Source organism: Triturus cristatus, chromosome 5_2, assembly GCF_964204655.1.
Source record: "Triturus cristatus chromosome 5_2, aTriCri1.1, whole genome shotgun sequence".
Classification (NCBI taxonomy): Eukaryota; Metazoa; Chordata; class Amphibia; order Caudata; family Salamandridae; genus Triturus; species Triturus cristatus.
The window spans coordinates 54,621,677-54,645,320 of NC_140588.1; the positions used below are offsets into that span (position 1 = coordinate 54,621,677).

Consider the following 23,644-nt stretch of genomic DNA (forward strand, 5'->3'; position numbering starts at 1 on the left):
AACACATCCCTTATTCTGGGTGTTTTATATTGTGATTTTCTCTGAAAGAACAACCGCTTGATCTGTTGCCACTGTAACCCATTTTTCATACTGTAAGTTTTTCAATATTGCTGGAGGATTAGCCAGTTGTATATATTTTTACTATAAAGTGTTTTGATTGACCAAATTGAATGCTGCTCTATAATCCACAAAATAACAGAAGAGATTTCCCATCCGTTCAGTAGATTTTTTCACCATTGCCCAAAGACTGAAGCAGTGATTGGTGGTTGCGTCTCCCACTCTGAAGCCACCCTGATCTACAGGGATTAAATTCCTATTGGTAATCCATTGTTTTAGGACTTACACAATTATTTTAATATACCATGGCTACCACATCTTGTAGGCGGATCAAGAGATAATTTATTAGTAACGTTAGATTATACATTTTGTGTATTGGCTTGATCACCAGTCCTTTCCAGCTGTCATTGAATTGGCCTGTCTATGTGACCCATCAGAAAATGGAGATGAGTCTTTTGGCCTACCAATCAACATAAGTTTTAATGTTAACTTCTGCTAATTTAACTAGGCCAGTGCCTCCTTGTTATCTTTAAAGAAATAATTAGTTTTATCGTAGCTACAGTAAATAAATCTGTCCTTGATGAGTCACATTGATCATCTCTGGGATGGCCTGTTGAGGCAATAAACCCATTCCTATAAAAGCATTCCATAATTCTTGTGGAATTCTATAAGTTAGTGATAATTGCTTAGTTAATATTCCATGATGCACTAACCTCCAAAATTCTCTACTGTCTTTAGTATTAATAGCAACCAAAAGTGCTCACTTTGCCACGGAAACCAAGATGCACCCAACCTGAAGAGTCTGAACTAGGCCGAAACCTGTCTTGGGTTGCTGGAGTTTAGGACGGAGAGAACCTGGCTTGGCAGTTAGGGGTGGAATATTCTAATTGGACCAGGATCAAGGCTGGTTTGCACGTGAATTTATGTTATGTTAAGATGATTTGTAGGACACTCATATCAGTCAGGAAGTAGCCTGATGCCTAAGAAAATGGGGATGAGTGGGAGCTACCCTGACTGAGAATCTATTGGAAGGTTTTCTGTTCCTAGTAGAATTTTAGGATGGAGGTGGCTTATTTCTTTTTGGGCTGTTTGAGCTGTTTTCAATCCTTTAGGGGATTGCAATGCTCTATGTTGTTCTAATTCATTGGTGGTACATACAAAGGGCTGATTTGTACGTGTCTCTGTTGTTCTTGTGATGAGTGTGCCTCCATCTGTGTTCCAGCTATTTGTAGTGGTGTTTGGAGAGCCTTAGATCTTCTGTGTACCAACTTGACAGTGGCTTGGTCCATTCTGTGGTGAAAGTGTTGAGGTGGGACAGTAAGTCAAGTCAGCTTTATTCGGTTTTCATTTGACATTTTAAAAACCATAAAAGCACAGTTTAAATCATCCTTTAAAACGTATTCAATAATCGTAAAACAGTTAATTTTAAGCACCAATACAAATGATTGTTCTAATTAATCATAATTTTGGGCTAAAATTGATAAAATTATTTACAGGATAGAAACAAAGTTAATACAGCCAAAAGAATTGTTATTACGCATAGGCCTCAAAGTACAGTCTTATATAGGACATTATTCAAAGGTGCTTTCTATGTCTAATAGAGCTTTTCAAGAATTGTGCGATATTTCTCGTAACACAATCTGAGTCCATATACTGCAAAGCGAGGTAAGCTGGGCGTCATTGTCTTAACCCCCATAATTTCAAAATAGGTAAAATCCACTTTTTCCTATGCTCTTTGTAAAACTTACAGAATAATAAAACATGCATTGATGTTTGGGGTGATACTGCATCGCAAGGGCAATTGGATAGCATTTTTGCCCAATCATTCATTATCGGAAAGCTTACCAAGCGATGGAATATGTCCAATCTAAGGCGGGTCAGTACAAATCTATCGTACCCACTTGATGTAAATGTTAAGTATGGTTGGATGTCGGATGTCAACCGCATCATTTGATTTCTTTGCACCGTGGTCTTTTGTATCTCGGAGGCTAATCTAATTTCCTCCAAATGGGTCATACATAAGTTTTTCTTGGGATTGACCCAATTGATGTGGGGTTCTTATAGAACGCTGGTAGGCCTATGTCCGTCGAAAAATCTTTTATATATTTAAACCACCCAATCTTTAGTACTATTTCTAACTTCAGGCTGTCACTTAATAAATTCCGATTAAAAATTGTTTTTGGGGACGTCCAAATCCGGCACCATAATAGTACCGTTTGGATTTTTATTATATCAGCAATGTAAGGTAACCCTAGCTCGTTGTGGCATATGTACGTTGAGGTGCCCTGTTGAACTGCCAGTAAATAGCTTAACAAGGCATTTTCCACTTTCTGAATGTCGTCTACATTGTAGTATCCCCAAACCCCTGCCCCATAGGTCGCTGTACTAACTGCCTTAGCTTGATAAATTTGAAGCATCTCTACTGGGGGGGTCTCTTACTTAATTTGTGTGAAAAATTCACTAGGGCAACTGTTCTAATAAAAAGCAATTTCCTTGCTTTAATCCCTTGTTGCCATGTGTTGTTATTGTCAATTAAGATACCTAGATAGGGATAGGTGAGTGTGGACTCCACTTTTTTATTTTCTATGAAGAGGTCCTTCTGCGTTGTTATATCAGCCCCACAGCTCATTATGAAAGTTTTAGAGGTGTTTATTCTTAGACCTAGATCCTTCATGAACTCGTTGTAACTCTCTATTGCACGCTGTAGACCCAGTGGTGTCTGCGCCATAATTACAGCATCGTCTGCGTAGAGTAGGGTGGGTATGGGGCGTTTCTGCATTTGTGGTAAGTCCCGGCACCCTTTCAGCATGGCTTGTTCCAACCCATTCGTATACAATGTAAATAGGAAGGGTGCCAGGACCCAGCCCTGTCTAACCCCCCTCTCCACTTGGAACAACTCTGTACACTCTCCATTTCGACCGTGTCGAACCCGGGCTTTTGCATTTTATGGAGTTCTCCTAAAAAATTAATTATGGGAGTTCGACCCCCATTACCTCTAAAATATTCCACAATTTGACATGTCATACACAGTCAAATTCGGCAGAGAGATCAACAAAGGCTAGGTACAATTTCCCCCTTCCTGCCTTTGTGTATTTACCCATCAGAATTGTTAGGTTAAGGCACTGTTCAATTGTGCCTAGCCCTTCCCTGAACCCAAATTGGAGATCTGATAAAATGTTATCCTCTGCCCATTGCTGAAGTCGATTCAGAACTATACGGCCTGCCACTTTACCTATCAAGTCCAGCAATGAGATAGGACGATAACAAGCCGGATTCTCCCGGTCGCCCTTCTTAAAAATCGGTACCCTGATGGACTCTGACCACAATTCTAACAATCCATCTGCGCAACACACTTCTAACACTCTCGTTAATAGGGGGCTCCATAGTTCCATATTATACTTACAAATGTCCACTGGGACTCCGTCCGGCCCCGGATCTTTTCCCCCTTTACTAGCCTTTAGAGTGCTTTCTACCTCCGCTAGGGTAATATCTATATCTATTGGAAAAACTGTTGAGTGGAGTCTGGGGCTAAGACTTATAGTCTCTGCTACTTTTTCTTTCTCCTCATTCGCTTGGCCAAAGATCTTCGAGAAATGTTCCACCCAGTGTCTTTCATCTATTGCTATTTCTATGGTGGGGGGGTGTCTACCGTTACTAAGAATGGGGATTTTACTACTCGCCAAAATGCAGTGTTACCTTTATTGACACTTGCCGTGTGCAAGTCAACCCTGATTTCTTTTCTTATTTCGCCTTTTCTTAGTTTCACGGCCTGATTATATGCCTTTCTGAGCCGTGCGATCTCGAGTCTATCCCTTTCACTTTTGTGTAACGCACGTTTTAGTTCAGTATAGGCTTTTGTGCAGTTTTTGTTAAACCACCCTTTGTTCTTCCCATTCCTCTGTTTCGCTCATACTTCCAGTGTTTCTCTGATTGTTTTCGTTATTTCTGTATAGATTATTAACACTTCCTTATATGAGGTGGAGGGGTCTAAACACTTCATAATGGGGTTAAGGGATTTTTTGACTACTATTTTAGTAAACTCCTGCGGGTCCACTTTCGCTCATTTTAGGGAGTAGACATTTATTCTGTCGATTATTAGGTTTTGTGGACCATATACTCTCTTGTTATTTGCTTTAGGAGTTATTGTAGGGAACGATAGGGATACACTCATCAGAAAATGATCGCTGATAGCATTGTCATGCGTTTTATAGCTCAACAGGCGAGGTGCATACCTATTTGATAATAATATGAAGTCTATAATTGAGCTCAGGCCTCTCCCATTAAAGGTTTGTGAAAATGGAATTGGTGGAGGACACATTACATTTGCAAAGGATCTTGTTTAAAGTGTCTCCGTATGCGGTATGAGGGAAATGCGGTAGGTTAAATTTTTCCTCATCCACCAAATCACGTTAGGTTATTGTTAGTCGTATATAAGGTTATGTTAAAATCCCCCCCCCCAATATAAATAGAGCGTTCCATGTACTGCTATTCTGGATGTCCTGTAAATCATTTTTAAGTTGTTTCAGGACATCTTTCAATAAATCCTTCTGTATGTTATTGTAGAAGTTTATCAGAACGATCATATTTTGATGATCCATTTCCAGGGTTATTATTTGGTAATTGGGTTCTATTTTTACTGAGGTTATTTTATTTATCAACACCAAATTTGAGACATATGTACTTAAGCCACCCTTTGGTCTCCCGGAAATAGAGGGTGTGGCTGGTATATGATAGGTCTTATAGCCTTCGATATGGATTTCCTCTATGGCCCAAGTCTCTTGGAGGGAGAAGACGTTAAATTCCTTCACAAAGTCGTACCATAGGTGATTGGTTAGTTTAGAGCGTAGGCCCACTATGTTCCAATATAATATCGTGAGACTATTCTCATTAACTATTGGCTCGCTTTGGATGTCTGGTAAGGGGGAATTAGCTTTATGGATGGATGGATGGACTCATTATCAAATTTGTTCCCTGGTCTAACACTAGTCTAAAGTTATTAATAAAACCTGTGCTAGTGGGGCTGTTATCTGAGACCATGTTCTGTATTTCCGTCGTAATATGCCCTCCTGCGTGTGTTCTAATCAACGCTTGGTTTGGATTTAGAATTTGATGAACATTTTGTGATTTGGAAGAACTAAAAATAACCACTTTCTTTTGCTTTGTTTCCTGTGGGTGGTCCAGTCAGTCTATCTCATCCAGTGAGGGGAGCAATGCAAACCGATTTTCCACTGGGATGTTATATGCATACATATTTCTGTCCTCAACATTTCTGACCCTATCTCCTCTTCCCTGCATGGCTGGCGGTTGGTAAAAGAAACCCAGGGGTAGTATGTTAATATCTCCCATCATCGTTATATAGTTACCTGCCTTCCATAAAATGTTTTCCACCAACAGAGGGGTTTTAAACGTCAGGACTACACAGTCTCCGTGTAGCGTTTTCCTACCTTTCCCCACCCACTGGACCCTACGCGCCATCTTGAAGTCTATGAAAAGTTGTTCCGTGTACCCCACCTTCAAGCCTAGCCAATGTAATGACTTATTTCTTAGTGATTCCCAGGATTCTTTTTCTGCAAATCTCAGCCTGGGTACATTTGTTAATACAACCGTATATCGGGTAACTGCTGGTGGTAGATCTAAATATGGTTGTTCCGTTGGGGATTCTTTTAGTGCTTTGGAATATAATCTAGATGATAATGGCGCAGTAGGTTGATTGATAGTAGTCTTATTATCACCCTGTTCTAAGGTCGTTGTTTCTCTCCTCACCCTGGTTACTTCGACACTTGCGTTTTGACCCATAATATTCTGTGCCGATGGATGTCGAGCGGCCGGTAAAATAGCTGATCTACGTGGTGAGTGGGGGATACTCTGACTTGATTTTCTAGCCTCTCTATTCAAATGTTGAATACCAGTTACGTTAGTGCTCCTACATGTTTGATTATTTCCCTTGCCTCCCTGACTGACAGCGGTGCCTGTGTGATTAATAATCTCTTCCCGGGTTACAAAATTTGTCACACATGTTTCTATCTGAACTACTCTTTCTCTCAAGTTATCTAGTGAGTCCCGCACAAAGAGATCTAACCTTTCAACTAGCAAAATTACATTTTTTAAATCATTCCTCCTTGAGTCAGCCTTTTTAGTTGGGTCTTTTTTGGTCTTCGCAATGCCTTTCCTCTGACCCATTTTTTTTTTTCCCTGCTTAACCAACTGTGGGGTACTTGGCGCTATTTTCTTGGACGTTTTTGTTCTCTCTGCTGTTCCCCCACTCCCTTTGTTAGAAATATCAGATGCGGTCGGGTTTTTTTGCCGCTTCTGCGGAGGTTGTGAAATTGAGTCGGGATCACTAAATATTATTTCATTAGTCATGTTCTGGATGCACCCGTTCTGGGATGCTATGACATTTGGACACCCCCTTGCATACCAGACGGTCCTGCAGAAGTAGTATCTGATTCAGTATTGGTGCATGATGTGCCAGATACTATTGACTCCTCTACAGTAGATATTTGTTTCTCTAACGCCCCCATAGCTCTGGTGAGGTAGCTCAATAGAGATTGTTGTGTTTGTTGTGTATCGCCTGGAATTAATTTCCCCGCCAAGGGCTGCACCCTAACCGCCTTTCTTTTCCCCATCCTTGTAGCAAATATATATACTGCACTTAGTCGCTTATCTCAATTCCTCCTGACAACACGGGGAAGTGATGAAGAGATGATCGTACCTAATATAGTTTTGGGTTGTTCGGTTAGCCTCTCGTTCTACAGATTATGCATAGACAGAATCAAGGTTGGAATTCATAACCCCCCTTCCACAATGCAACAGGACTTTGCAATATGCAGCGCTACTGTTCCTGCCAGAGAGTCTTATATATGATAGTCAATAATAGGCATGGGCTTGGCTACTTACAGCTTCTCCGACAGTCTTATGTGTCTATGTCACAGGGCCAAGAGATGGGGCCCAGCCCAGTCTCGCACAGACTTGGATGGGCGCAGATGGGCCCACGCTTGGCCTGGGTACGGCCCGGGCACGCCCGCGTGCGTCCCGTGCTGCTGGGTCCCTGTGGTGTTTTTAAGGGCCTCCGGCACAGCGGGAGTGACGCGGCTGAAGGGCGCATCCTGGCGCGGATGTCTTTGGGGGTTGGAGTCCCCTCCTCTGTGCAAGCTCCTTCACTGCGGCAAAATCCTTTAGCGTCTCCGGTGGGACAGTATGTCTGAGCAGGAGGTGATCCAGCTGTTAAAGTTTGAGTGAAGCAGGTGAGTTCATTGCTGCCTGGAGGGTATTGGCATAGGAGCTCTGTGTTCCAGATTCCTTGGACATTTTGCTCGATTTGCATTGGGAGGGGTTGGTGAGCATGGGTGTGTGTTAGGTAGGCGGAAGCGGACGAGGGAGTGGTCAGCCCAGGTGAAGAGGGAGTCAGTTTGTCTACTATTTTGTATGCAAAGTTGGTAAAGACCGGGTTGAGGATGTGTCTGGCTGCTTTGGTGGGTTTGCTTACCTGTTGAGTAAATCCCATTATTTTCAGATCCTCCAAGAAGTTGGTGGTGTTGGTTTGGTGAGGTCCTCAACCCGAACGTCGAGGTCACAGAGGAGGAGAAAGGAGCTGGAGGCGATAACTCTGTGGGGTTGGTCCCAGAGATGGTTCTGGTTCTGGTTCTGGGTAGTTGGTAGAGAAGGGCCCCTCCAAGGGTGATGTTGCTAGATGTGGATCTGGAAGGCTATGTGCTTGAGGTGGTTGCAGGAATTAGCTGAAGAGATGGAACAGGTAATGTGTCATTTGTGGATGATAGAGATTTCTCCTCCTGGTTTTCTGGGTCTGTCTCATTTTATCATTTTATAGCCAGGTGGAATGGTTATTGTGATTTCCAGAGTTGAAGACGGATTGAACCAGGTCTTGTTGAGGTAGCATAGGTCCAGGGCGCAATCATTCATGAGGTACCAGACTTCGATTGTGTGTTTAATGAGCGAGCAGGTGTTGAGTTGAGTGGAGGCCAGGGTGGAGTGAATGCTTGATGATGGCTTGCGAGGTATTGTTTTGTATGTGGCCAGTGGGCAGGTTGCCTCGGGGTGAGGGTTGGAAGGAGTGAAGGTGAGGCAGCATTTGGCGCAGTAGAACGCATCTTCATTTCTGGCATGAGAGGTCAGGGTGCAGCACCAGGTTGGGCATCCTGAGTTCATGGCGTGGAGGGCTGGTGCAGAGTAGCATCTCAGGCTGTGGTGAGTCGGTGGTGGCCCAGGGGTTGTGACACTGGGTGCGTGTGGGGCACAGATGGAAAAGGTGGAGGTGAAATACTGAAGAGAAGCAAAAGGTGTAAAGCAAAAGGCATGAGAAAAAAGTAAAAAAAAAGTTGCTGGGGGTCTAAATTTGGAGCAACTGAGCCAAAGCAGGGTCTAAAAATGGCCAAACCGCAGCAGGTAAGGTGGTCGGGGGGAGAGGGAAAGCCTTCTGTTTTTTTAAAGTTGTTTTTGTTGCCATTTAAAATATTGAACATCATAGAGACAAAGGCCTCAAAACAGTTAATAATGAGAAAAACAGAAAAGAGGGGGAGGAGGGGAGAGGAGAGGAATGGGGGTGGAGAGGCTGGCTGGGCAGATCCAATGAAGCAATATAGTGTCCCATGCTGACAAAAGCTGAAATGTAGACATGATGAAATTACTGTAAAGGAACGATAGAGCTTAACGAAATCTGGACTACTTCAAATTATAGTGTTATGTTGCAGTCCACCAATTTGATTACATCTGGGGGAGATCAAGCATCCCACAGTGATGTATGTGTACTTATAGGGGTGCTGCTGCCACAAATTCCAGGGATCTGGAGCCCACAGGTAGGCCCATCTCTGCAGGCAATCAAGGAGGGGAATGCTGAAGATGTAAGTATGATAGAAGTGGTTCCCAGAAATCTTGGGAGATATCAGCGGCATTTGTTCCCCATAGTTGGCTAATTGTTCATGACAGTAGGCCACATCTTGCAGCCAGGACTTGACTCTGGGCACAGGTCTCCCCCCCCCCCGCCCCCCCCCCCCAATGTACAGCAACTCTGCACTTAGCCAGGAGCAAGAGCATAGACATCTCTGATCCTCAGGCAAATATCTCTTAATCAGCCTAAGTACAGGAGAACATGATGGGGAGGCAGAGCTTTCTCAGTGGCAGCATTCAAGTTGTGGAACTCGCTTCCCCATCAATTTCCAATCTTCAATCTCATGCCTTATTTCGTAAGGTTTTAAACGACCTGGCTGTTCAATTTGTAACAACCATCTGCCAGCTCCTTCTTATTTCTCCCCTTTCCCGAAGACTAACTGCTATTAACGCCTTGTTGCCTTTTGGCATTTGTTGCGCTTTATAACTCTTTTTCATTCTTTAATTCATTCAAAGCAGCGAGATGGCGAATCTCAGGTGAGAGGTCTCTTACATAGCCCAAAAGGCATACCAGTGGGGTCTGCTGCACGGGTTGGCCAGCAAACTGTTGCACTTTCTGCCAATAGTCCGCCACTCATGGACAGTCCCAGGCGAGGTGCAGAAAGGAGGCCTGAGGAGGCAGACACCTCATGCAGTTCGCATCCATCTCCTGTTCCATAATCTGTAGTTGGGATGGTGTACGATATGGTTGGTGAAGGAGCTTAAAATTATAAAGTCTCTGTCTATAGTTCGGCGAGAGAACTGCATTCTGCTAGTAATATCCCTACTGTTCATCTTTGATGGGAGGGTCAATATCACAGGCCCAGATATCGCGGGATGTTGGTACGGTTGGGTGCCTTGTCTTACACAATAGCATATAGTCAAGTGACTAATATACGGGAGAAGGTATTTGTCAGCATGTGTTCCAGAGAGTGTAGCATGGTTAGAGGCTCGGGGAATGTGTCATGCAATGGTCTGCATGTGGCGCGTATCTGGTGGTAAAGCAAGGTGTCTAGCGTAGTAGGGTGAGGGTATTTGGTAAGAGCGAAAGGAGGAAGGAATTGGCTTTCAGGTTACTGGTCTGCATAGGCAAATATTTTACTCTTGTGTGCTTGTGCTCTAGTGCCATCTTCCGTCAGGTCAGAGAGCATTGGGCTGCGCACTAAGGGGGTAGTTGGTGCAGATATGTATTTCAGTCTGGCTCAATTGCGCAGGCCATCCCATGCCTATTCGAACACATTCAACTGTATCAATCTCTGTGCATGAAGGCCTGTGTTTCTGATATAGGACGGTAGATAGCGGCTAAAGAGATGCCTCATCTGTCTCCTTCGACATGCGTGGCTGGAATCGAGTAGGATATAGTCAGAAGTGAAGATATTGAGCCTGAGTACAGAGTGTGTACAATGTCATGTCTGGTGCATTAAGGTCACCCTGTCACAATGGAAGTGTGAATATTTCCCCTGCAGTTCTTGGCTGCTTTCCAGCCGATGCAAGCCCTATCACATTGGAGCACAGGGGCTGGAGGAATTAAGAGGTAGGCAGCATGGGGATGTTGATGAAGAGATACAAGAATTTGGCCAGCCCAACCATTTTGGCTATCGCTAGTCACCCAGTCAAGGACAGGATACTCTGTTTTCAAGGTGCTCCAGCCAGTCTGCATGTTTGTTGACCCTCTTTTTTTATGTGATCCAAGCAGCTTGCCATGAGATCTAGTTAGGCATCTTTTGCTCACGGGCTAGATTTGACTTCCAATGGGATTTCTTTGCGGTCTTCATCGTGTCCAAAGGCTGCGCAAGAGATATCCCACTGTTCATCTTGCGATGGGTCTTGGTTTGCCTGTCGAGTTTCTCTCTTGCTCTCAAACTAAAGTTTTGATTGGTGCCTGTCTTGTTTACTCATTGCATCTACGTGCAGGGCGCAGATCACTGGGCAATGGTGGAAGTGTAGGCTGGAGACTTGCACCGAAATGCAGAACCAGATGGCCCCACAGGGCTGATGCATGTAGGATATCCAGGCCAGGCAAGGGGACCTAGCGGGAGTAGCAAAGGTCTATTGCATCTGGGTCCCTCCACACCCCTGGCTGGGTGCCAAGTGAGGGGGGCATGAGCAGACCCAGGGCTGAAAGTAGGTTGTGGGATGGGGACCTCAATCCCTACGGTACAGCTGGAGCGTAGGGTGCCAGTGAACAGCGTAGCAGTCAAGTTGCCAGGTTCAAGGGGCACCCCACATTCAAACAACGCCGATGCTAGATGGAGCCCCGACCCACGCGGCGTCCTTCGTCTATCAGCCTGGAGGGACGGCCAGGACAGTCGTGCAGTCAGGCCCAGCAGGTCGAGAATGGACTCAGACCACTGTTCATGCAAGCAACCCCGCCTCACCATGGGAGGCAACCAGCAACGGAGGGCATGAGCAGACTCCGATGTACTACACAGTACAGCAAAAGGAGCTTAATTTTGGCCTGCAGCCAGCAGAAGGGCTCAGCCTAGTAGTCTGTGCTAGAGGCAGGCAGCGTAGCAGTGGTCAATGCTCCCCAGCGGGGAAGAAATCAGCACTTCTAGAGCATTGTACGAGCCCCACACGCTTCAGCCATAGGAGCCAGGTAGGGGCCCACAGCTGGTGGTAGGGCCCAGCACAACAGAGAGGCACAGGGTCAGGCAGCACAGCAAAGTTCAATGCTTCCTCTATGGTGGTGACTGACAGGGGTCAAACAGTAGCGCTGCCACCAGGGACACCATCGCCGCAGCACTGACCAAGTAGGGGCTGCAGTCAGCTTTTGTCCAGCCTGCCCACGAGAAGGCCACAGTCCCGGGCTCCAGTCCTAGTCAAATCTAGGAGGGGCAATCACTCGCCGACTCAGCACCGGGATCAGTCTGTTTAATTGGCCCCACTCCCCCAGGGCCTAGCAAGCACCAGTAGGAACCGGTGGTGGCCACCGCCGCACCATGCCTAGTGAGGCCTGGGATCATGGGCACCCCACGCCGGTCCCCTGCCTCAAGCCAGCGAGCCCCAAGAGCTGACTGTCAGGATTGCCGTGTCGGCAGCTCCCTGCAGCAGCAGGACTTATTGGGGTCCGCCCTACAGCGGCAGCACAGGAGGGCACGGTCTCTGCTTACACATTAGGTAGGCAGCACCCAGAGGCAGCCTGGGCTGCAAAGAGGTCAGCTTCCACACAGCTGTCTCCAGCACAGCATGGGCCCACAATTTGTGTATGAGGGCTCTTCGCAGTTGTAGTCTCGTGGGCAGTAGGTTTGCTGCCATGCTTGAGCTCGTTGGTGCAGGATAGATGTCAGATGAAAGTTTCGGCTGGCAGAGCCTTTCAATAGAGCGGCCATCTTGCTGTCTGGCTCCGGCCCTCAGAGGTAGCACATTCTTAATGGCCAATATGAACATAGCGAGCATATTGAGGTGGAATCATTGGTAAAAGAATGATGGGTTGGAATTCTACACTGAGCGATTGCCAGTGGTTAGACTATTTTTAAGCATTCTTCCCATCACTTTTTGTGTCTTGAATCACATTGATGGGCTGGTAGATTGCTCAGTGAGGCAAAAATCTCATATATTTCTCCTATATAAGACGTATTTGACTCCTCTGATATTATATATGTCAATTGCAGTTTCTTTTTTGATACTCCGTGAAGCACTAACCTCTAGAATTCTCTACTGTCTTTAATATTAATAGCAACTGAAATTTGATACCAGCACATCATAATAAATTCAAATTTCCTAATCTGCAGACGTTTCCTATACTTGCTTCAATAATGCTTATATTGTCCCCTTTCCCTCAGATTATTGTCTCTTTTTAAATTAACATACATTTTTCTTAAATTGCTTTGAAATTCTTGGAAGTACCTATCAAACCAACGAATATTAATAACATGTTTCCCTTTGTGAGTATCCTGCTTCCTGACTCATTTCTTCAGCTCTAGCTTCAGACAGGCCTTTACCTCTTTTAATAATTCCAAATACCTTACCATTTCTGACTCTGAGTTTTTGCACTTGTTTACATAATTCTGGTATTAAATTAGTTGGCCAAGATGCTTTTCATTTAATCATATTGTTTAGTTGTCATGGGTAGTCTTAATCAATTGCTAGAATGCTTTTCCTTGAATATTCATAATTTACATAATCTTATTTACAATGGCCAAAGATCACTTCCTTCTTCTTTCAAAATTCTAAAATAAGAAAAAAGTTCAAAAGGCCATACCATTGTAGACATGTAATCAATTGGACAGGGTTGGTTATCATTGAGAAATGTCTGGAATGCTTGGCCAATTTAAACATAGCATAATTAGTCAAGACATAAAATGCTACACCTCCGATTCCCTTTTTAATTTTAATGCTTTGGGAAAAAACACTGCTCGAATGTGTTTGACCTTTAATGGTCTTCCTATACACAATCTATATTTTTGGTGTTTATGTGTAGATTAAAATCTCCCAGAATAAAAACTATTGCATTCAGAAAAAGATGCTCAATTCCACATAAATCACTTTAAAGTTATTTAATGTTTCCATCTCTTACCAGTCTATCTTCCTGGGGAAAATCATTTGCCACTATGAGGCTGTCTATCCTGTGCTGGTTCGGGTGCACCTCTATTTTGTATGGTAAAATCCAGTTTCACTCTGTGGAAATATTACATATGCTGTCAAGTCCAAATAACCTGATAAGATCTATTACAAACCAGTGAAATAGGCAAAGATCTTAAGAAGTGAACTCTATCATGGGGGCTTAATATATTTCCCCTGTTACTCATTCACTTTGCATCAAGGTACAGAATTGCAGTACAATGGTTATCAAGGTCCTTGTAATGATGAGTCCACGCAGGAGTATCTTCCAAGGACTTAATTGATAGCTGACAGATAAAACAGGTGAGAGCCAGTCAGCACGGCTTCCACTCCAGGACACCAGTAGTAACTGATCTCCTGGACTGGAATTCACATTGGAACACAACATGCATGCCTCGCTCTGTGCCACGCTACAAGGTAATATCACAATACAACTGTCCTCTAATAGAATAAGGAAATCACAATGTCCCTCTGTCATTGTTTGGTTATATGGGAAAGCAACTTGCTTATTCGCCTTCCCACAACTCATTTTTCTCTCAGGACCCTTTCATTAATTAGTGATACATTTGAATTTATTTTAGCAGAAGTACCCTGGGCACTAGGGCATTTCTCTGATAACCTTGAAACTCGGATATCTGGTATGGTATTCTTTGGATGAGACCAGAGCTTTTTGACTTTCAGTAGACCAATGCCACTGCTGTGTTCTTTTAAAAAATACTTACAGATAATTACGTCAGTTAATTCTTATGGGTAGGCTGAAGATACAGCCTGGAACCAGAATGGCAAGAGATATGATCACCTATCCTCCTCACAATCATAGGTCTGGTTTTAACATAAACTGAGGTGGGATCATGATTACCTCTACTATCAATTCTGTTTGTTACAAGTTTCATATTTAGTTGCTGCTTGAACCGGTCTCACTAATGTAATCTTACAAGTATTTATCTGTTTTAATTCAGGTTGTATTACTTTCAGATTTCTTGTGCATGGTTTCACAGAATCATTATTTAATACCAATGACTCATTTGCAAAAGGTGTTTTTTTATTTCTCTTCCCAAGTACAGACACCCTGATTTTCAGTTACTTTTTGCTAAATCAAACTGAAGGGTTATTTTTAGAACCATCTTTATTGGTTTAAAAATAATAAAAATGTATGTTGTTTGTCCTGTCTGTCCACAGCTGTTCAAATATGCTACGATGGACCTGCGTCCCAAAGTAGTAATGTCAGATTTGCACACAAGAGCAACAATATTTCCCCAACTATTTTTAAATCCAGTGATATTTTGTTTAAGCCTGCCTATGTACTAGTAAGTCCTCTCTGCAGCAAGCCCTGTGCCCAACCTGTAGTGGGACAGCCAAACACTGCTGCACAAAGCCTCTGGCCATGCTCTATGGAGGTTGGGTGCTGGCCATGGTATGTGGGCAGGTCCTGAGCCCAATTTGCCGCAGGGTGGCCAACACCTATTTTGCATAGCCTTTTGCCATGCACAGCGGTGGTTGACCTGCAGCCAGGTCCTGAACCCCACCTGTCCTCCGGGAGCCAGCCCTCTACTCGGCATAGATTATCAGGAACCTTTTATGCGTTTGTACAACAGTAGTGCCTACTGGTCCCTTGAAACTCAGTCTCCAAGATGTTAGCGAGGACAAATATATCCTTGGGAGAGAAGACCTTGGGATGCATCTGTGTCTAATGAACAGATCAACAGTACAGGATCCCTGATTAACTGAGCATGACTCCAGTGGCCCCATACAGAGGGTAAGCCTAAGGGGAACAATTTGGAACCTTGTTGATCCCCTTGTTGCAGTTTAACAGGTCTCAACTTAGAGTTCCAAAATATAACAGAATAGAACCAGCTCAATAAGTAAGAGGAAAGTCAATTTAAGACCACACCATCAATGCACTTTCAATCTTTAAGGATGTTTTCATATTAACAATGTTGAAGGTAGTGGATAAACCTAGGAGCATCAGTAGGAATGAATTAGCCAATTCCAATTCGAGGCAGCAGCCTGCATCATTTACTACCTGAAGAAGAGTAGTCTTGGTGCTACAACTTGGTCTGAATCCGGATCACAAGTTATCTTGGAGTCCTTTACTCATGATATATTGAGAAACTTGTTTAGAGATACAGCTTTCTATCACTTTCCATATGAAAGATAAGACTGATAGAGGGCAGAAGTTAATAAGGTCATTTGCATCAGCTGAACATACTTTTTATTGGAGAAAAATAATTAAAGTGACCAGAGGGGAAACATGTATCTAGACATTTCTTTAGCAATATTTCCTGAAACCACATCAAAAACTGATTCAAAGTTTTCATCTTGGCAATGCTTTTGATTAAATCTCTCTCAGAAAATTTGGTGTCTGAGATTTGCAATTTAGGTTGAATTCATATGCAAAAGGGTACATTTTTGGGAGAGAGCATTTAATAGATTTTACTTTTTCATTGAAGAACCATGTAAAGTCTTCATATTTTTATTCTATTTCATTGACAGGGAAAGGTGATGATGAATTTTGAGAGGAGTAATGCTATAAATGTTAGGTACAGAACTACGCCAGAATGCCCATTGTTTCCAATTTTGTTTTTGCTCTTTATTGAACCCCTGGCAATAGATATTCAAGAAGAAAGACAAATTGCACTACCCCGTGATAGCATGCCCAGAATTTAATTATATGCTGATGCCATTATACTTTATTTGAAACCAGAAAGAAGTATATTGGGTCAAGTGCTCGGGTGATATAAAGCTAACCAGTAGAAGGCAGGAACCGCAGTGTTCAATTTGCATTTGGAAATATTGCCAAACTCAATTCAAAATATACATACTGATAGGTCAAATATATATTGAGAGATATTTGTGTCTGCAAATTTAGCAGATCTTCATGATTTGAATTATGTGCATCTAGTGAAAAAAGTGAAACCCATGACAAATCAGATTTCACTTCACTTTCTGTTCTTAGGTGAATGGTTCTAATTAAGATATCAACACTGCATTAGTTTAATTTCTTATTGGTGAATGTATCTTGTGTTCTTGATTGAAAGTTTTTTAAGAATGGTTTAGGAAAATAAGTCTTTTGTTCAATATTTTGAAAATATCATGCTAGTTGGCAATATTGCTCAGTAAAGCTCATTATCCAGTAGAAATGATGTGAACATGTTCCCCACTGTGTCATTATACCAACTCCCATACAGATTAAAGTGGCCAAAGAAAACATTAGCATCTTAGAAACGTAATTGATTGATAACGTGTTCCTTATATTCCTCACTGAACGTGTTGTACTTATGTTGAAAGATAACATTTAAAACAGATTAGGGGGTACACTATGAGAACACTTCCAAAAGCAAGAATTGGAATGAGCATTACTGATCAGCAGGTGTTTGTTTGCAGGGAATACAAATCCTATGTACTCCGACAAATCCATCACCATGCTGGACTTCATGATAGCAATAAAAAATTGCATACTGCAGAGGCAGACAGTGGTCCATAATTGTGATTGATTGTCGCCTTAGAGCCTGCCGTAGCAGCTCTACCAGTCATTAAAGGCCTGCTGCAGTGTTAAAGGCCCGAGCTGAAGGCGAGGGCCTTTAACAAGGGAGCGGGACTTTACTGGCCAGTGGGCTCCAAGGCTAGTAAAATATTCTGCCACTCGAGGGCAGAATGTTCCAATTTTTAAAACAAAAGCCTCACAGAGCCTGAGGGAGTTAGAAATCCCCTCGGGCTCCGTAAGGCCTTTGTTCACAGTAACAGCTGTGAAACAAACATTAGAATGCTGATGCTCCGGGCTTCTACCAGGCATTAGAAGCTCGGAGCACTCCATTGTCTTCAATGGAGCACTCAACATTCCAGTGTTCTAAATAATATAACGCTATGTTTTAGTTGAAACTAGAATGTTTAGATTAAAATTGATCTTGGTATCCACAACCTCGGTGGAAATTATTTAGAAGGCATTGTTGGGAGGAATATACAGATTTAGGAAATGGTGTAATTGCTGGTTCAGTAACCACTAAAATATAGTTAAGTAAGTAAAAAATCAAAAATACTTTATTTAAAAAAAAAACTGTTCTTACAGAAATATTGCACATTACTCAATCCATAAGTAAACTATCCCAAATGTCATAAAATTGATATTGCGCAGCACACATTAGATCAATTTAACCAAAACATGACTTTGGCTAAGCCATATAAACACTTTAAATTTCTGATGCTAAAAGACAGCAGATGGTCGACAACCCAAGTCCCACATACATTACTCACCCATTCAAAAGACAAAAGATGCAAAATTAACCATTAACTTGCAGCTTATTTTGCTCCGCTACAACATTGTAAAGTGCAGTGTGCATAGCAGCTTATCACAATGATGTGGATTCTCTTAATCAATCTTGTTAACAGGTCGAATTCCCTTACTCACACTAGGCCTTGCAACATCATCTTGATGCAAACAGGACTCAGTTAGGTTCTTGAAACAGTCCCAGACATATTAAAAACATTTTAAAAGAAAGATGATAGAAAATAGCCAGCAACTTGTGACACATTACTTGCCCGGTCAAAGCACCACTGTGCCAGCTTAAGGGCGAGCCGACCTTTATCTTAAAACACTAAGAGGAAGAAAGCCTAACCGGAGATGTTATGTTTTTTCACTGTAATTGACCGGTGGCTATGGCTACATCCTGATATCTAAAATCTCACAGAAATTTGAAGCCCATTTCTCTCGACTGTATCCCATACTTTTTGAATACAGGTTGGAGACTGTTTTTCCTTTCCTAAAGGAAGAGTACAGAATCCATCAAAAGGTAGATCCCTGAATATTTCCAACCCCCTTACAGGGACATTTTCCATGGCACTTTTCTACTTTGGTTTTTAACCCCGATATTCGCAAACCTGGGTCAATTCCCACCCTCAGCCGCAGAATTTCGTTCTGTTAAGACTTATCTGGAATTACATGTAGATACGGGAAGAAACCCATGCTCTCCTGTGCACCTAATAAGGGGATAACTGAACTCTTAACTTTGAGCTACTGAAAGTCCTCTTTCTAACTGGTATCAATAACGCATAGTTTGAGAGTGCTCTTTATACGTCAAACTTGAACTACTTTTCCTCCCTCAGTGCGCAAATCAGGCTCTTCCAGGCGCTTTAACATATCTATCACAGGGTTCCTCCTAGTGGTTAAGGTTGCCAGTACCTCTGGTAAAATTAGTATTGACAGTTTCTTACCAGGGACCCTGCTTATAATCGAGAAATAGAATTGTAAATCTGGCTTCAGGGCACTCCAGGCTACTGTTCTCAACTCCCTTCTGATGGCTTGTATCATAGCATTTCTAGGTAAATCCTTCAGCAGTTTCAACAAATGCCCTTCTAAGTCATCCTAAGCAACGTGCCTATCTATTACCAACATCTATGCACTATAAAGAGGCAGAGGTATTAATTTCCATTGTATCACTTAACCTAGTGGCTCAAAGGTATAACTACCAAATTTGCAGTCGAAATTCTTCAGGCCATTCACTTTGATTGAATGTACAAGTCTCCGGGCGGCCATAAGTTAACCCACCTCAGAAAGCTCTCTACTTTCACTCAAAGCACACAAACAGCGCCGTGCTGAACGGCTCTTAGAGCGCTCTATCAGCCTGGCCAGAGTTACGAGTTTTGATATCAACTGATGCTATGTCATAGCAATGAGTTACCAGAATTGGAATCTGGTGTAACTGAGAGAGGTGTCCGGTGGAAACCATGCTTAGCAAGACGATTAGCACACCGTCCCCACCATCAGCCCAAAATAGTGAATGCAGTGGGAAAAGGATATACCTCTCACCTGAGAAATAAGGAGAAATGGCCCATTTTTCCCTCTGAAATTAAAGTAGGGAGCCTAGAAATAATTTCCCAAACGTCAGCCACTCTCACAAAAAACACAAGAAGTACCTCTGGAGAATAGAGACACTTTTCTGTGCTTCAGGTGTGGGACATCTGCTCCTCCTGCTGCTTCCCCTTTATTCTCCAGAATCCTTATGCTGGGAGGGAGTTGTGAGTCCAGGAGGCATATTGCCCACCCGGATACCTCCACACTGAAGGGATGGGGAGCTAAAAAACACAGAATTCTCCCTTTGTAAGTCTGTAAGAGTTGCCTTGCCTGCAAAGAGAGCATTCTAATTAGCTGTCCAGCTTCCAATGTTGCGTTTGCTGTGCTTCTGTAAAAGCCATGGTGTAGATCCTTTTGCACAAATGACATTGAATGCCATAGCCATTATCTACCAAAATTTACAACATGTAGGAAAACAGGTTTTAACATTCCATAGTTCATAATAATTTCCTAGAAAAATAACAGCGATAAGCAGTTATGTAGCAGATAGTAAACAACTGCAGTCTCAGCTTTCTAACCTCAAGTTAACAGGCTTAACAGGCCAATGAGTCTTCTCTGGCAAACTGTATGTTAAGGGGTTACTTTGAGGAGGCAGCACTGCCCATCCACTTGTACAAGCATCCGTAGGAGGATTCTTTTTGAGTGCGCAGTCCTGACAAATAGAGGGCAGGCTCTCCCTCTCTTTTGGCTTCAACCAGGAGATGAGGGCTGTATTTTGCTTCGTATGCACTTCTGTGTCAGAGCTCCCTATGAAAACACCTCTCTAACCCATTCGACTTCTTACTAACTCCTCCCTCTCAATTCCTGTCTACCTCCTCCCTGCTTCTGACCCTGCCCCATCCTGCATGGTCATAGCGCTATGCTAGTGCATCATTCATACCGACATTACAAAAAGTAAGGGCTCCCACAGGGTAGTTTAGCTCAAAACTAGCACAGGAAGCTTCCTATTATGAAAAGAGACATGCAGCTTTCGGCTACTTCCAGCTTCTCTTCTTTGCATGTGGTAGTGAGCACATGCGCTCTGTGCAAGTATGTTTCTGACATTACATGATTACCAGGTGCCACAGTCAGTGCAAGACTGCTGTCTTCAATTACAGTGGAACTGGCTGCATACATGGTGCAACTTCTGGAGAATGTCTGAAGCTAATGATGCCATAGATGTTAATCACATACCTGAACTATAAAGGATGATGCTGTACTTGAGATGGTAATGTGTTTGCACTTTCGTTTAAATAGGTGGGACTTAATTTCTTTTTTTTAATTTGTTTTTACTATTTTATGTTACATTATATGTATCCTTCTCATTTAGGAATATGTGTCAATTTGTGTATATTTATATATTTTAGTTTTGAAGGGCTATGCACCTAAAGAAACTAATCCTGAAGATAAACAACAAAATAAGATTGCCTGTGCATGTTTTTAAAAGAGGTGTACGTGTGTGTGACCTTGGACACAGGGGACTGAGCTATTTTTACCAAAAACTGAAACTAGCCAGATGTCTGATTGTAAGGCAGTTTTTGAAGTAATTGATGAAATATTTGAATAAATCACTGCCTATTCATTAATATAGGAATTAGCTGGAATATAGAATGCCAATCCACCCTACATTTCAACTTTCCACAGAGTAAAATCGTTATGCTCCTATGTAGACTGACATTACTCTCAGGAAAACTCAAAAATTGTGTTTTTTTCACATTCACAGCATACTTTATCTACTCAAGTATTACACACGTCTACAGTTTCTGGGCAGCCCACCATCAAGGGTGATAGGGTTGAAATTCTATGGAGACCAGTGATCTATGACATGTGATTCCTAGAATCTCCACATCATGTTACTTAAAGTAAACCTCAAAACTCACTCTACCTCCAACTTAAAATTAATGCCATACTATCCCACTTCTCCAAACTTATTTTTATAAACAAGCATTGTCAAAGCCAATAAAGCTAGTCTGTAAAAGGACAAGCAATTGGCTTTGTCATTAGGTGGCTATCTTGGAATGGGGTTTGAATTAAAGAAAAGCTATTCCAAGGTAGTCACCAATGGGTGCATATGCTAACACGTGCCTTGTGGAACAAGTGTGCTCATGCATCTGGTGGTCATTTTGTAATTTTTAAAATACTATTTTAACAAGGCCAACTGAAAAAGAAAGTGCACGGCAGAACAAAAAGGAAAGTGAATAACCGAGTAGCACTTTACAGCTACCGGCTTGTCATAAAAAATGTAATTCTGATTTATTTTTTTTAATGGGTCACAGTGTGGTCTGGGAGCATTGGAGAGTGATGAAGCAAGAAGTGACCCAACGAATGGGGAGAGGGAGAAGATACTGCATAGAGAACAGGAAGACAGGGGCACTAGCATGTTTGGTGCAACAAGTGACAGAGACAAAGGAAACACATGCCCCCCCTGCGAATTGTTCGAAACACATAGAAAAAAAGAGTCCCTTCAAGCAGTGAAACAATACAGGCAATAAGAACAATGTGAGACTAAAAGGCCATTGGGTGGGTGTTGCATCGTGCTCCAGAGCCTTCCACGTTATGACATTCCATGGGACATGTTGTCAGGTTTTTTTTGATAGAGTTTTATATAGCGCAAACTTGACCTGAAAGTATCAGAGCACTTTACATAGCACCAGTTGCGTTACATGAGGACACATACATTTTTTTGTTAGGCACAGGGAGATTAAGTGATTTGCCCAGAATCACAGAATGTTCAGCGTCGTTTCTGAGACTCGAACCCACTTCCCCAGATTCAAGGTCAACCGCTCTAGCCGTTAGGCTAACTCCTCTGTTGGAAGGTTGGAAGAATCTAGAGACAATGGTTTCTCATGGGTGGTTTCCTGGCTGGCTGCTCTCTCCCGAACATTGTTCCCACTATAGAAGAATTCATTAAGCAGAGACAAATTCCAAAGTGTACATTGCCAAGGATGGGTCGTATTTGTCAAGGTGGCCTCAACAAAGGGATCTGATGATAAAATTGGATCCCAACCATCCTGAGCAAGTACTTGGCGCTAAATCAAGTGTGAGTGAGGTGCAGACTGAGAAATGGCAGGAGAAAGTTTCTTAAGTTTTCAAGAATGAGTTAGGGTTACTTAACGGATTTTCACATAAGATTGTGTTGAAGGATGGTGTGGTTCCTAAGGTGCACAAGGTTCGGACTGTGCTTATGGTGATGAGGGAGCTTTTGAAGAAAGAGTTGGAGAAATTGTGTGTTTCCGGTATAATCAAGGAGATTAAGGCCTCAGAATGGTTGTCCCCAGTAGTCTTGGCTAAGAAGCCCAATGGGGACTTGAGGATGTGTGTCGACTTGAGGGATCTGAATCAGGCACTTTGGGTTGACAGATATCCTCTGCCTAATTTTGTGGAAATGTTGGTGATGATCAAGGCTGTGAAAGTGTTCTCTATGCTGCATCTGTCATCAGCTTATCATCAGATACCGTTACATTCAGATTCTAGACATCTTACATCCTTTGTTACCCCAGAAGGAGCGTACAGGTTCAAGTGCATGCCTTTTGCTTTGGCGTCAGCCTCAGTTGTTTTTCAGAGGGCAATGCACCAGCTGTTTAAGGGACTAAGTAATGTGACGTATTTCCAAGCCGACATATTTATTTTTGCTGAAAATGTGACAAAACACGACGAGGTGTTGTCTGTGGTGTTGGGTATTTTGCAACATAGTGGCTGACTATTAAACTGGAAAAATGTAAATTTTGTGTCAATGGTGTTGAGTATTTAGGTCATTGGCTGTATGAAAATGGTGTATCTCCCAAGTTGCAGTTGGTGAGGGCCATTGAGGATGCTCTTTCACCTATGGATAAAGATCCATTGAGATCTTTCTTGGGGTTGGCTGAATACTTTTCACGGTTCATTCCAAGGTTTGCGGACAAGATTGTGTGCATGTGGGGTTTCATGCTCAAGAATGCCAAGTTTATCTGGTGTCCTAAATGTGAGCGTACTTTCAAACAAATCAAGGGGGAGTTTGCGTCTGTGCCTGTTCTCAAGCCATTTGATACCCATGACACAAGCATAGTGTGCCCTGATGCCAGTGCCTTGGGTGCTGTGCTTGTACAACAAAGACAAGGTAGAGAGGTGATGATTGCTTATGTGTCCAGGCCATTGAAGGGTGTGGGGCGCATGTATTTCACTATTGAAAGAGAGGCCCTGGCGTGTTGGTGGGGGGTGAACCACTTTCAAAAGTTTGTGTGGGGAACACAGTTTGTGGCCCACAGTGATCATCGCCTTTTAGTTGAAGTGTTCACCAACAAAGGGACCAGTTCAACTTTGTCCAGGATAATGCGT

At 42.8% G+C, this 23,644-nt stretch overlaps 1 protein-coding gene across 1 annotated transcript in view; it reads left to right on the top strand.

The window, feature by feature from the left end:
- Positions 1-9,424: 9,424 nt before the first annotated feature.
- LOC146822649 (band 4.1-like protein 4B) overlaps positions 9,425-23,644 on the top strand; it is a 1,026,350-nt gene continuing 1,012,130 nt past the window's right edge. The window contains exon 1 of the mRNA XM_085606258.1: positions 9,425-9,438. Coding sequence (XP_085462384.1) covers positions 9,425-9,438 — 14 coding nt within the window. The remainder of the gene's footprint in view (positions 9,439-23,644) is intronic.